At 47.1% G+C, this 18,013-nt stretch overlaps 1 protein-coding gene across 2 annotated transcripts in view; it reads right to left on the bottom strand.

Annotated features, from left to right (window-relative positions):
- Positions 1 to 18,013, bottom strand: part of CAMSAP1 (calmodulin regulated spectrin associated protein 1) — a 124,447-nt gene that overhangs the window by 61,730 nt on the left and 44,704 nt on the right. Inside the window, exons 4-5 of one of the 2 annotated variants that reach the window (XM_068249202.1) lie at positions 12,473 to 12,634; positions 8,672 to 8,752 (exon numbers count right to left, since the gene is read on the bottom strand). In XM_068249202.1, coding sequence (XP_068105303.1) covers positions 8,672 to 8,752; positions 12,473 to 12,634 — 243 coding nt within the window. Of the gene's footprint in view, positions 1 to 1,928; positions 1,990 to 8,671; positions 8,753 to 12,472; positions 12,635 to 18,013 lie in introns of those variants that run through there. The other variant, XM_068249203.1, reaches the window with a different exon arrangement.

The following is an 18,013-nucleotide window of genomic DNA, read 5'->3' as shown; positions in this document are numbered from 1 at the left end:
TACCTGAAGACAAAGATTGTTCATCATCATGGTTTAGGGGAAGGATACAGAAAGCTGCCTCAGAGATTTCAGCTGTAGGTTTCCACAGTTAGGAACAGATTGAGGAAATGGAAGACCACAGGCTCAGTTAAGGCTCGAAGTGGCAGACCAAGAAAAATCTCAGATAAACAGAAGCGACGAATGGTGAGAACAGTCAGAGTCAACCCACAGACCAGCACCAAAGACCTGCAACATCATCTTGCTGCAGATGGAGTTCACTGTGCATCGTTCAACCATTCGGCGCACTTTACACAAGGAGATGCTGTATGCGAGAGTGATGCAGAGGAAGCATTTTCTCTGCCCACAGTGCAAACAGAGCTGCCTGAGGTATGCTAAAGCACATTTGGACAATCCAGCTTCATTTTGGAATAAGGTGCTGTGGACTGAAGACACTAAAATTGAGTTATTTGGGCATAACAAGGGGCGTTATGCATGGAGGAAAAAGAGCACAGCATTCCAAGAAAAACACCCGTTACCTACAGTAAAATATGGTGGTGGTTCCATCATGCTGTGGGGCTGTGTGGCCAGTGCAGGGACTGGGAATCTTGTCAAAGTTGAGGGATGCATTAATTCCACTCAGTATCAGAGCAGATTCTGGAGACCAATGTCCAGGAATCAGTGACAAAGCTGAAGTTGCGCCGGGGCTGGATCTTTCAACAAGACAACAACCCTAAACACTGCTCAAAATCCACTAAGGCATTCATGCAGAGGAACAAGTGCAACATTCTGGAATGGCCATCTCAGTCCCCAGACCTGAATATAATTGAAAATCTGTGGTGTGAGTTAAAGAGAGCTGTCCATGCTCGGAAGCCATCAAACCTGAATGAACTAGAGATGTTTTGTAAGGAGGAATGATCCAAAATACCTTCATCCAGAATCCAGACTCTCATTGGAACCTACAGGAAGCATTTAGAGGCTGTAATTTCTGCAAAAGGAGGATCTACTAAATATTGATTTCATTTCTTTTTTGTGGCGCCCAAATTTATGCACCTGCCTAATTTTGTTTAAACAATTATTACACACTTTCTGTAATTCCAATAAACTTAATTTCACTTCTCAAATATCGCTGTGTGTGTCTCCTATATGATATATTTAACTGACTTTGTAATCGTAACAACCAACGATTTATACAGGAAAATCATGATGATTAACAAGGTTGCCCAAACTTTCGCATCCCACTGTATGTGCTCAGTACGGTAATGCAGGTGCAGACACTGGTGAGGATGTGGACTTGCCTGCTGTGCGTTTCCATGTTTGAGGCCTGTAGGGTAGAACTGCATGTGTTGTACTGCTGAGAGCACCACAGCTCCATGCAGCCAAAGATCCCCGGCCTCTCCTGCCCCATCCGCACCCAGGCATTTCCCAACATATCCAATCCCAGTTCCTATTGATGACCGGCCAGAACTCAATCATAAGGAAATCAATTTAGATATGTTGGGTGCAATGTTGTCTGGCAAGTCTGATCAGTGCGACTGAATTGGCCAGAAAAATCGATGCGTGTGCCCCTAGCACAACCCAATACCAATAAAGCATTCCCACGAAATATTTCAGCCGTTTCATCACATTTCACCTTCTAATATTTCGGGCATTCAAGACGCTAAAGAATAAAATACGAGGACGAATAATTTAGGGAAAGAAAAGGAATAAAAATAAATAAATAAAATATCTAAATTCACCAACCCCGGTAGCAGTTACGGTCACACGGGGAAGGTTGGGGGGGGGGAGGTACGGGAATGAAAATGTCCGAGGTGAACATTTTTCAGGTGAAGCGGAACTCTTGAGAGGCGAGAGGTTATTTTGGTGAGTATCAGCCACAAGATAGGACAGGCTCCCCCCGCATGCCCCACAGACTGGATCAGCTATGTATGGAAAGGAGATGTATACTATACCACTCGGGCAAACTCCGCGGGCTCCAGCATGCAGTGCGCTAAGGCATGCATTAGATCGGGCTAACGGACACAGATGAAGCAGGAAACACACAGAGAATGAGACGGTTAATGATGGTTACGAGTGAAAGCTGGTGCAGAGGTCACAGAGGTACACACAACAGCACAAGGAGTGATGGCCACGGGTACAGTACGTACTCTTCATTTGTGTGGATATTAAGTACAGAGGTAACAAAAGCTACGAGCCAATCTGATTCACGGCTCAAAACACCTTGTCGGTTTCTCCCCTGACACCTTGCTGCGGCCGTCGTGTGCAGGGGGGCGGATCCCAAGACCTCCGAGCTGCTTACGGCCAGCCTGTCACGGCGGGCAATGCATGTAAACCAGGCGCTGCTTACTGCCAAACTTCAGAGGCAAAACGCTTATCTTAGTGTTTGATAATATGGAAGCGGTTGTGCTGCCATCAACTGGAATTTACCTAATTTCCTGTCCTGGCAGGAAGTAGGTCAATCAGGGCCAGATATTTTATTGGCCCCACTTTGTAGAATGGGGGGAAATTAAAGAGAGATCCTGTTTTCATTATAAATGTTTCCGCACACAGATTGATGCTGCAGAAGCCATTCTGTAATCTATTTTATAATTTTTTAAAAAACATACGTCCGTTTTAAATTTTGTGTCACCTGGACCAATACACAGACTGCTGGAGACATTACTTATTTCCTGTCCAGCGCTCATACAAAAGTCACAGAGATGCCTCAGACAGGAAATGGAGGTCCAGCAGACACACAAACGGCAGTAAAAACTGAAGGTTTTAACGCCTTTCCACAAAAACTAAAATAATATAATTTCCTGGGGTTTGGGTTCAGTGCACACAGTCATGGGGAACATGGAGGCTGCCATTGCCGAATTTCTCTTCTGATAACACTATACTTACCTGGCTGTAACATGGAACCTCCGGCAATACTCTCTGAATCACTCCCCTGGAACAAGCGTGCAGATCTGATATCCTGCATTTCCTGATCTGCATGTTATTACCAGCGAGTGACTCAGGTGATATGATCAGAGGATCAGTATAACAGCCACTGGAACCTTCATGAGGAGCACAGCAATGTCAGCCGCCACGGTGGCACCTATATACTCCAGATACTTTCCTGCATCCAATCCCAACTGCAGAACCAACCAAGCACTTCCTGCCTGTGGGCTCCGCCCCTTCCTGTTCTCCACAAGCCTATGAGATCTCTCTCTGAGGTGCTTTGTTCGGATAGGCTTGTGCGCTCGGGGGAATCCCGGCCGGAGGTTGTTGGGCACTGCAGACACTTTAGAAAGTATCTGAAGCATCACCGTCCGTTTACAGACATTGCCACAGGAGCACTAACAGTCTCAGCATGCCCTGACAGCCTCTGGTAGCCCGCAGACAGCTGGAGGTCTTGGGACGGCCGCTTCCTGCGGGAGAATGGAGAAAGCTGCACAGTAAGATGACCGCACTATGGTGAGATGGATGAACGTTTTACACTGAGGGGGGATAACTTACAGGTACTAACTTCCAATACCATTTTGAAGGAGACTTTTCAGGAAGGAAGGAGAACACGTTAGGCAGAAGAAAGGAAAGTTCCGCAGATTAAATAAGCACAAAATTATATGAAAACCTCTAAAAACTTTCCATTCTTTACCAAGTTCAGTGCGGAGAAAACCGCAGCAGCAACTCTCACGATTTAACAGGTCATTCCATACAAAAGAGATATTCCACTTCGGGGGGGGGGCTAATCTCCTGCTAGCGCCTCCCCCAGGTCATTATTACCCCACCACACCCCCCAGCACTGACCACCTCTACCTCTGGGGATATAAAAGAAACTAACCCTTGTACTTCTCTCTAGCAGACAGCAACACTAGCTGGTTTATATTCACATTTTATTTCCATTTTTAAGAGCAAAAACCTTAAAATAAATCTGTGGCAGGGCTCCAGACCACATGACTATGCCTAACAGATAGTGCCTAACAAGATGCATGCTGGGAGTTTCCAAGTGCAGGGAGCCCCGCCCAGTCTGTGCCTCTCTGTAGATCTGAGAGTGATAACAAGCTGAGCACAAACACAGCACCCATGATTCAGGGACGGGAGAAGGGATAGACTATAAAATGTGAATAGTTATTTCCTGCTGAGCACCCTTTACCTTCTCCATAAGGGGGGGTTGTAGCAGTGTGCCTTTTTTTTTTTGGGGGGGGGGGGAGCAGTAATGCCTCTCACCCCACGGCACACTATTGCCAACCCCCTTATGGGGAAGTTCTATGAAAACAAAAAAAATAGAAATACTTTGAAGTGTAACTGTCGGGCATAAAATCAATTCTTTATTTTTATCTGGATAATATCACTCTTACTTTTCTTGTTGATACATGATCATTCCCCAGTTTACCTGACTCTTATTTGGTACACACAAAGGAAGTTGCAGGGCATGCTGGGTTGTCCTTTTTTGCTTGTCTACTTCCCCTCAGACTTAACTAATGCAGCGTGATTGGCTGAAGGCTCTTTCCTCCTGTTTTCCCCGCCCACACCTCTGTTCCTCTCTGATTGGCCAATATTTCTCATGCTGAGACAATGCACTTTCTATAGTGAAGGGCGGGCAAATCAGGCAGAGGAGACTAAGGGCGGATATTACATCAGGGCTGGCTTCAAAATAGCTAAGGTTAAAATGGGAAATGCTAAGAAGGATTTTCTCTTTTTTTACTGTATAAAAATCACTAAAATCAAAATGTGGACAGTACAATACAGTACATGCGTTATGTAAGTAGAGCAAGCGGCTGGATAGTGTACTGGTTAAGGGCTCTGCCTTTGACATGGGAGACCAGGGTTCAAATCCTGGCCAGGGTCTGTACCGATTCAGTATGGAGTTCAGCAAGACTCCCTAACACTGCAGGGTGGCCTCCTGAGCGTGTCCCAGTGGCTGCAGCTCTTGAGCGCTTTGAGTCCTACAGGAGAAAAGCGCTTTATAAATGTTCGGATTATTATTTATCTAGTTATATATGTGTTTGTTTTTTTTCCTGAGACAGTATGGCTGACAGCTTCTCTATAAATATAAGAACAAAACCCTTTAATGCAACAGCAGACATGTCATGCTATCACATCCATTTTGAAAGGAATGACCCTTTAAATATGTACAAAACAGCTCTTACATAATCATTTTTATATGAACAAATATGGCCCATTGATCATGAAAAACAACATTTTCAGGGATTGTTTTGCAAAAAAAATAATAAAAATGGTCAGCCAATAAAATGCAGGGTGGTTACCCAAAGCAACCAATGAGGATTTAGCTGCTCTCTAACTGGTTGCTCATGGCAACATACATTTCGTCACTCCACCCTGCATACGATACGTCCAGCGTCTTCAGATAAACTAGCCATACACCATGTGATGAGCAACCGATACTGTACACGATCTCCCCGATCAGAGCAGGGATCATTTTCCCATCATTTCAGATCAGGATGGAGACTGATGGAAGCCCCACCCCCTCCAGCTCTGCACCAATCAATGCAGTGCACAGCTATGAGGCCACGAATCAAGCGCCACAATAACAATAAAACTCCCTACTAATAAAGTTCTGATCGATATTCTCAGCATAAAATCGATAACTGCCCAGTTCTGAATAGATTTTCATTCCGTGTGACGTTTTCACTGACGGGACCGGCTGAATGACTGAAAACATCACAGGCTGTATGGCTGGCTTTACAGAAACGCACAACAGGTCAGATCATCAGTGCAAACCCCTCAATCTGCAGAAATATACAGGCCGGCATCCACAGATCTCGTGACAATTCAGAGAGTGGGCAGAGCAAGACGCAGTAACACCAGCAAGCGGTCAGGGTTAGAGTGAGGAGACACATGCATGTTAACAGGTTACACAGTAACTGCAAGGTCACAGATTACTCACACAGCACGTCCGTCATATAAGAAAAAGCTGTACGTATGACACATGGGGAGGCATTTACATAACAACTCGAGTATGGAGGCTGCCATATTTGTTTTCTTGTTGCCTGGCAGCCCTGCTGGTCTATTTGGCTGCAGTAATGTCTGAATTCCACACCTGAAACAGTGATGCAGCTAATCTTGTCAGAACTGACAATAATGTCAGAAGCCTCTGATCTGCTGCATGCTTGTTCAGGGGCTATGGCTAAAAGTATTAAGGTGGCCATACACTTATAGATTTTCAGCAGATTCGACCATCAGATAGATTTCTGTCAGATGCCTGTCAGATCGAATTTGACAGGAATCTATCTGATGTGTGCCACACACTTGGAACAGATTTCAGAATGAAATGCATTATTGGACCATTAGATCCAATGAAACTATGGGCCATCAATCTGCTGCCAGCAGCATATCAACCTAGATTTTCCATCCTGTCAGATAGATCAAATCCATCGAAACTGGCCGCAAATCGATTGATCGATAGATTTGATAGAATCGATTTTTGATTGATCAATTCCATAGTGTATGGGACCATTTAGAGGCAGAGGATCAGAAAGACAGCCAGGCAATTAGTATTGCTTAAAGAGACACTGAAGCGAAAAAAAAAACTATGATATTATGATTGGTATGTGTTGTACAGCTAAGAAATAAAACATTAAGATCAGATACATCAGTCTAATTGTTTCCAGTACAGGAAGAGCTAAGAAACTCCAGTTGTTATCTCTATGCAAACAAGCCATTAAGCTCTACGACTTTCAAAGTCCTGGAGAGGGCTGTCTATTGACTTTTATTATCTCAACTGTTCCTGAACGATTTACTTTTCCTCTGGCAGAGGAAAGGTCATTACTTCATAGACTGCTCTGAAAGACTCATTTTGAATGCTGAGTGTTGTGTAATCTGCACATATTATAGAGTGATGCAATGTTAGAAAACACACTATATACCTGAAAATAAAAGTATGAGGATATTTTCTTTGCTGCTAATCTTCTAGTAATTATTCATAGTACACAACCAATTCACTATATCATATTTTTTTTTCGCTTCAGTGTCTCTTTAAAAGGTAATACATATGGCAGCCTCCATACCCCTCACACTACTGCTGTCTTTTAAGAACACCTGACCTGAGAGGGATAGGGAGAATGTCATATTTGTTTCCTTCTAAACAATGCACATTGCCTGGCAGTCCTGTTGATCATCCACCTCTAATACATTTAGCCACAACCCCTGAACAAGCATGCAGATCAGATGACTGGGTTAGCTGCATGCTTGTTTCAGGTGTGGGATTCAAACACTACTGCAGCCAAAGAGATCAGCCAAGCTGCCAGTCAACTAGTATTATTTAATAGGAAATAAATATGGCAGCCTCCATATCCATCATGAGAAAGTGTTTGTGGGGCGTTCTTCACACTCAGCTCACACCCTGTATAGGCAGGACTGATCACACCCGGCCATCCTGGCAAGGCAAACAGGCCACAACCTAATAACCGGTAAGGCCTCTTTTCCTCGGGCAGCTGAAGGCGATGGATTCACCCAAATGCCCCTGAACACTGGCCTGTGCGGTAGGCGGGCTTTTGCGCATCTTGGGATTGCGCTCCTGTGGTCAGAAGCAATCTGCGCTTTGTGAACTGCGCAAACGTTGAGCTCTTCCGGCCACAAGAGGGCGATCATGAGAGGCGCACAGAAGCCTGCGATCCAGCCACAGGTCACGATCTTACTGAGGGGACAGCGGCATCCTGGAGAACGGGAACATCAGCGCTGGAGCCGCTAGACTTCTGGAGGAAGCCCAGGTGAGTAAAGATCCACTCATTTATTTCGTCTCACGTATCCTCTAAGGTGGCTCATCGTGTAACAGCAGCAATGGGACTGTATAGGTGTATAAAACACAGCTAAAGACGTACAGTGTGAAAAGCCACATTATAACTAAACAGGAAGTTAAGGTATAAAGATGGTCAATAAGATGCTAATTATTCTGTGTTGATGTAAATTCCATGCAAATGTATGCAGCTAAGAACTGGACCAGTTCTATATGGCAGCTGTGGCATTTCATTGGTCTGTCTGCAAGCAGCATAGATTTGCATCGGACTGGAATAACTATTGCATCATTTTATAAAGCGTCTCAATGACCATCCCCGAGAGGACAGAGTGAGGAAGGAATGTTAGTGACAGGAAGTCCTCCATCTATCTTCCCACAATGCTGTGGGGCAGCAGGCGAGCTGAGGTACACCTCCATCTATCTACCCACAATGCTGTGGGGCAGCAGGCGGAGCTGAGGTACACCTCCATCTATCTTCCCACAATGCTGTGGGGCAGCAGGCGGAGCTGAAGTCCGCCTCCACCTATCTTCCCACAATGCTGTGGGGCAGCAGGCGGAGCTGAGCTGAAGTCCGCCTCCACCTATCTTCCCACAATGCTGTGGGGCAGCAGGCGGAGCTGAGCTGAAGTCCGCCTCCACCTATCTTCCCACAATGCTGTGGGGCAGCAGGCGGAGCTGAGCTGAAGTCCGCCTCCACCTATCTTCCCACAATGCTGTGGGGCAGCAGGCGGAGCTGAGCTGAAGTCCGCCTCCACCTATCTTCCCACAATGCTGTGGGGCAGCAGGCGGAGCTGAGCTGAAGTCCGCCTCCACCTATCTTCCCACAATGCTGTGGGGCAGCAGGCGGAGCTGAGCTGAAGTCCGCCTCCATCTATCTTCCCACAATGCTGTGGGGCAGCAGGTGGAGCTGAGCCCTCCTACCAGCCATACATACAGACAGACACGGGACGCAGTATACATGAATCCGGAGGATACCTTCTGATGGCTGGGGCTCTCGATTATCTGCTGCTTTAATCTCTGCTCCTTCTCCAGGATCTCTCTCATCTTCAGGTTCACCTAAAACACAATCATTTCTCTTATTACTGGTTCAGGTAAAGCCGACTCATTCCACAGACTCCTCCCCTCAGTCCCGCACACACTGACCTGCAGTCACACAACACCCCTTATGGGGTACTCACCTCAGAAGGGAAAGCCTCTGGATCCTGATGAGGCCTCCCCCGTCCTCCTCTGTTCCAGCGCCATCAGATGCTGAGTATCCTGCCAGACTCCAGGAGTATAACAGTCCGGTGTGAGCCTCGTACAGGCGCAGTAGTGGCTCACCTTCAGTCTCAGGCATAAATAGCCGAGCCCGAACAGATCCACTCTACAGCGCAGGTGCAGAAACCGGTCAGCTACAGGAGATAGGATCCTGCTATCTGGTCTAACCTAAGGAAGGGTTAACACAAACAGCCTAATCTTTCTAGACCAGAGATAGACAAACTATGGCCAGCAGGCTGTGCCTGGCCTATTAGCACTTTGCATCCAGCCTGCCGATAGCGTGCTACTTTCCTCTCCTCCCTCCCTGCAGAGTTGTGAGCGGTGCGTAATCACAGGTTACTCGCCCAACCACAGTTTCCAGTGGCCATAGCAACGTGATGTCACCTGCTGTCACATGATGCCACCATGGAGATTGCTGCTGGAAGCTGTGATTGGGTGAGTAACCTGTGATTACGCACCGCTCACAACTCTGCAGGGAGGGAGGAGATGAGAAATATGCAGCCTGCGGCATGTTCGCCCACCCCTGGTCTAGATCTAGACAATACAGAGTCTCTGGGCCGCCCCTGGTCTACATCTAGACCATACAGAGTCTCTGGCCACCCCTGGTCTAGATCTAAACCATACAGAGTCTCTGGCCACCCCTGGTCTACATCTAAACCATACAGAGTCTCTGGCCACCCCTGGTCTAGATCTAGACCATACAGAGTCTCTGGCCACCCCTGGTCTACATCTAAACCATACAGAGTCTCTGGCCACCCCTGGTCTAGATCTAAACCATACAGAGTCTCTGGCCACCCCTGGTCTACATCTAAACCATACAGAGTCTCTGGCCACCCCTGGTCTAGATCTAGACCATACAGAGTCTCTGGCCACCCCTGGTCTACATCTAAACCATACAGAGTCTCTGGCCACCCCTGGTCTAGATCTAAACCATACAGAGTCTCTGGCCACCCCTGGTCTACATCTAAACCATACAGAGTCTCTGGCCACCCCTGGTCTACATCTAAACCATACAGAGTCTCTGGCCACCCCTGGTCTACATCTAAACCATACAGAGTCTCTGGCCACCCCTGGTCTACATCTAAACCATACAGAGTCTCTGGCCACCCCTGGTCTAGATCTAAACCATACAGAGTCTCTGGCCACCCCTGGTCTACATCTAGACCATACAGAGTCTCTGGCCACCCCTGGTCTAGATCTAAACCATACAGAGTCTCTGGCCACCCCTGGTCTAGATCTAAACCATACAGAGTCTCTGGCCACCCCTGGTCTAGATCTAGACCATACAGAGTCTCTGGGCCACCCCTGAAAACCCTTTCCCCCATGCTGCGGCTGCTGTAATGTACATACTGTATTTACAGCCCCCCCTCGTTCTCCCCCGTGCTGCCGCCGCCTCTAACGCACCTCAGATCGGCGGCGAGCAGGAGATAGGAGCCAGCTAGACCAGCGCACAGCAGCCGCGCGGTGAATTCAAATGGAGGAAGTGACATCATTGGTCACGTGCAGCTTTTAAAATCCACCTTGCGGGTGCTGTGCGCTGGTTTGGCTGGCTCCTATCTCCTGCTCGCCGCCGATCTGAGGTGTGTTAGAGGCGGCGGCAGCACAGGGGAGAACGAGGGGGGGGGGGGGGGCTGTAAATATGTACCTTACAGCAGCTTCAGCATGGGGGAAAGGGGGTTTATGACTCAATTGACGGTAGTTAGGTAATTATGGCTGTATTCCGGCTGCCATTCAAAATGCATTTTGTGGGGAAATATGTTGCCAATATGATTGCATTTTGTGTAGAATCTGCTGCCAATCTGGTTGCACTTTGTGGGGAAATCTGCTATCACTCTATTTGCATTTTGCGGGGAAACTGCTGCTAGTTTTTTTTTACCTGAGGGGGACCACCATGTGGTCTGGAAAGAAAACAGCCCTCCATGCCACAAAGTTGGACCAGGGGAGGGCCCAAATAATCTGGATTGTCTAGATCAGTGCTGATCTAGACAATACAGATCATCTGGGCTGCCCCTGGTGTAGATCTACACAATACAGATTCTCTGGGCTGCCCCTGGTCTAGATCTAGGCAATACAGATTCTCTGGGCTGCCCCTGGTGTAGATCTAGACAATACAGATCCTCTGGGTTGCCCCTGTTCTAGATCTAGACAATACAGATCCTCTGGGCCCTCTCCTGGTGTAGATCTAGACAATACAGATTCTCTGGGCCCTCCCCTGGTCTAGATCTAAACAATACAGATTCTCTGGGCCCTCCCCTGGTCTAGATCTAGACAATACAGATTCTCCGGGCCCTCCCCTGGTCTAGATCTAGACAATACAGATTCTCTGGGCCCTCCCCTGGTGTAGATCTAGACAATACAGATTCTCTGGGCCCTCCCCTTGTCTAGATCTAGACAATACAGATTATCTGGGCCACCCCTGGTCTGGATCTAGACAATACACATCCTCTGGGCTGCCCCTGGTGTAGATCTACACAATACAGATTCTCTGGGCTGCCCCTGGTCTAGATCTAGACCATACAGATCCTCTGGACTGCCCCTGGTCTAGATCTAGACAATACAGATCCTCTAGGCTGCCCCTGGTGTAGATCTAGACAATACAGATCCTTTGGGCTGCCCCTGGTGTAGATCTAGACAATACAGATTCTCTGGGCCCTCCCCTAGTCTAGATCTAAACAATACAGATTCTCTGGGCCCTCCCCTGGTGTAGATCTAGACAATACAGATTCTCTGGGCCCTCCCCTGGTCTAGATCTAAACAATACAGATTCTCTGGGCCATCCCCTGGTCTAGATCTAGACAATACCGATCCTCTGGGTTGCCCCTGGTCTAGATCTAGACAATACAGATCCTCTGGGCTGCCCCTGGTGTAGATCTAGACAATACAGATCCTCTGGGCTGCCCCTGGTGTAGATCTAGACAATACAGATCCTCTGGGGCATCCCTAGTCTAGAGCTAAACAATACAGATTTTCTGGCCTGTCCTTGGTCTAGATCTGGACAATACAGAGTCTCTGAGCAGTCCCTGGTCTAGATCTGGACAATACAGAGTCTCTGAGCAGTCCCTGGTCTAGATCTAGACAATACAGATTCTCTGAGCTGCCCCTGGTCTTTATCTAGACAATACAGATTCTCTGGCCCACCCTTGTCTAGATCTAGACAATACAGATTCTCTGGGTAATGTCTTTTTGGGGAGCAGATTCGTTCTGTGATACTAAAGACAGATCAAAAGCCTATAAATGATTTTCAATCATTTATTAAAACAGTGAAAATTAATTATAGTAAATGCTATATGTAACAAAATAAACAGACGGATTCTGTAAAGAGAACCTGCATGCTGAGTATAACGCAATGCTAATAGTATTGTTATTTGTGTGGCATTTGTGGTAGAAGGTAACAGTTGTTATAAAGGCGCAGTCTGTACCACAATTTATTTATGACTGAGGATAGAGATCCAATATAACGTTCCTTTCATACACAGTCATCCGTAATGAAGCATTATCAGCACATGTCCTGCCGTGTACCTTATTAATCCAGAAGACCATGGCATCCTCCAGGTCGTAGGGCAGCTCCTTAGAGGCGCTGAACGTGGAGAAGCGTTTAACGCTGGTCACTACTTTCTCTATGCTGATCATCTCTACGGTGTACGCCATCATCAGGGCATCGATCATAGACATGTGGGCACTCTGCAACACACAACAATCATCAGGGCATCGATCATAGACATGTGGGCACTCTGCAACACACAACAATCATCAGGGCATCGATCATAGACATGTGGGCACTCTGCAACACAAAACAAACCACTGCAGGGAGATCTCACCATTGTGGGAGGGGAGGAGACAAACCACTGCAGGGGGATCTCACCATTGTGGGAGGGGAGGAGAGACAAACCACTGCAGGGAGATCTCACCATTGTGGGAGGAGACACTACTGCAGGGAGATCTCACCATTGTGGGAGGGGAGGAGACACAAACTACTGCGGGGAGAACTCACCATTGTGGGAGGGAAGGAGACACAGAGTACTGCAGGGAGATCTTACCATTATGGGAGGGGAGGAGACACAAACTACTGCAGGGAGATCTCACCATTGTGGGAGGGGAGGAGACACAAACTGCTGCAGGGAGATCTCACCACTGTGGAAGGGGAGGAGACACAAACTGCTGCAGGGCAGGCATACTGCCAGTGCTTCCCTAAGTTACAGACCAGTTTTGGTCAGAGCAGTTCTGTGCAATATCTGGATGAGACTATGAACTGCAGGGCATGTGGCACCCGCGTCCCTCCCACTCACCAGCTGCGACACACAACATGCGATGGCTTCTGACAAAGACACAAGGCTCTATATTGTCCGCGTTCATCAGAATTGATTATGTGTCACCTAGATCCATGCATAAATAACCAGCCTTGTCCTACAATCAGCTGCTATTGCTCTCTGCATCAGGCAATGCTACACAATACAGATCATTCCAACACAGCAAAGGAAATGCTATCTGCATCAGACAAAGCTACACAACACAGATCGTTTACACACAAGGCAAACTCTATGCAATTTTATCATGCAAAATGCTGCAGACAGTCACCATTCTCTACAACTAGAAAGCACAGCGCTAATAAGTAACACACTAAACAACGCAAGTGCTTCAGAATGTAATCCTTTCAATTCCAGGTTTATATGGGATTTAAAGGGAACCTGAACAAACTAGATCTCATGAAAACTACACAGTGGCACAAGTGTTAAGTGGGGTCTATACTTGCCTGCCCTCTGGTTTGGCTGGGCGCCCCTCCATTGTGCAGCATCCTCTGTCATGCCTACTTCCACGCGCAGCACTTCTCCAGAACACGTGCAGAACACTGCTGACCACGGCTGCTGTGCAAAGCCAGGGGGAGCAGGAGCGGACAGAGCATATGCCGCTCCTTCATCCTCCATGTCAGAGCCACAAATGGGGAGCAGAACAGTGCAATGGAGGAGCACCCATCCAAATGGAGGAACAGTTAAGTATGAGGACACCATGCTACACCCACTGGCTTATGTAGTTTTACCGATGTAGTGTCTGTTCGGGTTCCCTTTAAGGAATCAAAGCAAATTGTGCTGCCCCATGATATACTATACCAGGACTGCAAGACACAGGAATAGCTTCTTTCCCTCAGCTGTCAACTCTTTGAACTCAATGAACTCTCTTACCCACCCCCTTCAAGTAGCATTCGGTAGCACATGACTGCACTGCTGTACATTTGATTTTTCATTTTACATACTTGAGCTCAAAATGTGTAAACATCATGGTTAAACCGCTGTATCTGTACTGTTATTGTATGTCTTGTTCCCCACCTAGCCATGTACATGGCAAAACCAATTCCGGGCACGACACAGTTGTGCTTGGTGAAATAAAAGATTCTAATTCTGATACTTACTGGAGATTTCCTCAAGCCCCTCGATGGAGACCTGTCCCACGCAGCAGCCGCCAGCCAGGGGTCCCCGTTGGTGCAGAGGCCGACATCCTCTACTGCGCCGCTGTCAAAGCACACATTGTCCGCAGAGTACTGCGCAGTACGCTGTGGAGAATGCGGGCTTGATTGACACGCAGGCGCAGTTAGGACGACCTCAAGGTCAGCCTCTGAACCGGCAGGGACCCCGGGCTGGCAGCTGCGAATGAAAGGTGCTGCGTGGGACACGTTTGCTTCAAGGGGCTGGAGGAAGTCCCTGGTCAGTATGTCAGGGGGCCGCACAACTTGCTTTAGGATTTCTTAAAAAACTCAGCACACCTAAAGTGAGAGGAATATGGTGGCTGACATATGGATTTCCTTTAACACAATGCACGTTGCCTGGCTGTCCTGCTGATCATCTGTCTAATACTCTTAACCCCTAAACAAGCATGCAGCAGATCAGGTGACTGAAGTGTGACTGTATTAGCTGCAAGCTTGTTTCTGGTGTGTGATTCAGACACTACTGCAGCCAGAGAGATCAGCAGGACAGCCAGGCAACTGGTATTGTTTAACCTCCCTGGCGTTATGATTTCTAAACTTTAGTGTCTGAAAGCGGAGCAATTTTTTCACATTCTTTTAGACCCTAAAAATGATACTGCGAAATAGATCTGTGGTAGCCCTGTACATTGCACACTTCCCACGGATCCAGCTCGGGGTTACCATGCTGAGCTGCAGTTTTCCGTCTCGAGCCTGACTCGCTAAGAAGGTTAACTGGAAATAAACATGGCAGCCTCCATATCCCTCTCACATACACAGACACAGGCCAGCATATGGCAGTGAGATTAGCATACAGCAGTGTGTATGGCAGTGAGATTAGCATACAGCAGTGTGTATGGCAGTGATCTTGGCATACAGCAGTGTGTATGGCAGTGAGATTAGCATACAGCAGTGTGTATGGCAGTGATCTTGGCATACAGCAGTGTGTATGGCAGTGAGATTAGCATACAGCAGTGTGTATGGCAGTGATCTTGGCATACAGCAGTGTGTATGGCAGTGAGATTAGCATACAGCAGTGTGTATGGCAGTGATCTTGGCATACAGCAGTGTGTATGGCAGTGAGATTAGCATACAGCAGTGTGTATGGCAGTGAGATTAGCATACAGCAGTGTGTATGGCAGTGAGATTAGCATACAGCAGTGTGTATGGCAGTGAGATTAGCATACAGCAGTGTGTATGGCAGTGAGATTAGCATACAGCAGTGTGTATGGCAGTGAGATTAGCATACAGCAGTGTGTATGGCAGTGAGATTAGCATACAGCAGTGTGTATGGCAGTGAGATTAGCATACAGCAGTGTGTATGGCGGTGAGATAAGCATACAGCAATGTGTATGGCGGTGAGATTAGCATACAGCAGTGTGTATGGCGGTGAGATTAGCATACAGCTGTGTGTATGGCAGTGAGATTAGCATACAGCAGTGTGTATGGCAGTGAGATTAGCATACAGCAGTGTGTATGGCAGTGAGATTAGCATACAGCAATGTGTATGGCAGTGAGATTAGCATACAGCAGTGTGTATGGCAGTGAGATTAGCATACAGCAGTGTGTATGGCAGTGAGATTAGCATACAGCAGTGTGTATGGCAGTGAGAGATTAGCATACAGCAATGTGTATGGCAGTGAGATTAGCATACAGCAGTGTATGGCAGTGAGATTGGCATACATCAGTGTGTATGGCAGTGAGATTAGCATACAGCAGTGTGTATGGCAGTGAGATTAGCATACAGCAGTGTGTATGGCAGTGAGATTAGCATACAGCAGTATGTATGGCAGTGAGATTAGCATACAGCAGTGTATATGGCAGTGAGATTAGCATACAGCAGTGTATATGGCAGTGAGATTAGCATACAGCAGTGTGTATGGCAGTGATCTTGGCATACAGCAGTGTGTATGGCAGTGAGATTAGCATACAGCAGTGTGTATGGCAGTGATCTTGGCATACAGCAGTGTGTATGGCAGTGAGATTAGTATACAGCAGTGTGTATGGCAGTGAGATTAGCATACAGCAGTGTGTATGGCAGTGAGATTAGCATACAGCAGTGTGTATGGCAGTGAGATTAGCATACAGCAGTATATATGGCAGTGAGATTAGCATACAGCAGTGTATATGGCAGTGAGATTAGCATACAGCAGTGTATATGGCAGTGAGATTAGCATACAGCAATGTGTATGGCAGTGATCTTGGCATACAGCAGTGTGTATGGCAGTGAGATTAGCATACAGCAGTGTGTATGGCAGTGATCTTGGCATACAGCAGTGTGTATGGCAGTGAGATTAGCATACAGCAGTGTGTATGGCAGTGAGATTAGCATACAGCAGTGTGTATGGCAGTGAGATTAGCATACAGCAGTGTGTATGGCAGTGAGATTAGCATACAGCAGTGTGTATGGCAGTGAGATTAGCATACAGCAGTGTGTATGGCAGTGAGATTAGCATACAGCAGTGTGTATGGCAGTGAGATTAGCATACAGCAGTGTGTATGGCAGTGAGATTAGCATACAGCAGTGTGTATGGCAGTGAGATTAGCATACAGCAGTGTGTATGGCAGTGAGATTAGCATACAGCAGTGTGTATGGCAGTGAGATTAGCATACAGCAGTGTGTATGGCAGTGAGATTAGCATACAGCAGTGTGTATGGCAGTGAGATTAGCATACAGCAGTGTGTATGGCAGTGAGATTAGCATACAGCAGTGTATGGCAGTGAGATTGGCATACAGCAGTGTGTATGGCAGTGAGATTAGCATACAGCAGTGTGTATGGCAGTGAGATTAGCATACAGCAGTGTGTATGGCAGTGAGATTAGCATACAGCAGTATGTATGGCAGTGAGATTAGCATACAGCAGTGTGTATGGCAGTGAGATTAGCATACAGCAATGTGTATGGCAGTGAGATTAGCATACAGCAGTGTGTATGGCAGTGAGATTAGCATACAGCAGTCTGTATGGCAGTGAGATTAGCATACAGCAGTGTGTATGGCAGTGAGATTAGCATACAGCAGTGTATGGCAGTGAGATTAGCATACAGCAGTGTGTATGGCAGTGAGATTATCATACAGCAGTGTGTATGGCAGTGAGATTAGCATACAGCAGTGTGTATGGCAGTGAGATTAGCATACAGCAGTGTGTATGGCAGTGAGATTAGCATACAGCAGTGTGTATGGCAGTGAGATTAGCATACAGCAGTGTGTATGGCAGTGAGATTAGCATACAGCAGTGTGTATGGCAGTGAGATTAGCATACAGCAGTGTGTATGGCAGTGAGATTAGCATACAGCAGTGTGTATGGCAGTGAGATTAGCATACAGCAGTGTGTATGGCAGTGAGATTAGCATACAGCAGTGTGTATGGCAGTGAGATTAGCATACAGCAGTGTGTATGGCAGTGAGATTAGCATACAGCAGTGTGTATGGCAGTGAGATTAGCATACAGCAGTGTGTATGGCAGTGAGATTAGCATACAGCAGTGTGTATGGCAGTGAAATTAGCATACAGCTGTGTGTATGGCAGTGAGATTAGCATACAGCAGTGTGTATGGCAGTGAGATTAGCATACAGCAGTGTATATGGCAGTGATCTTGGCATACAGCAGTA

Source organism: Hyperolius riggenbachi, chromosome 8 (assembly GCF_040937935.1).
Source record: "Hyperolius riggenbachi isolate aHypRig1 chromosome 8, aHypRig1.pri, whole genome shotgun sequence".
NCBI classification, from domain to species: Eukaryota; Metazoa; Chordata; class Amphibia; order Anura; family Hyperoliidae; genus Hyperolius; species Hyperolius riggenbachi.
This window is presented reverse-complemented; position numbering and strand designations above follow the sequence as displayed.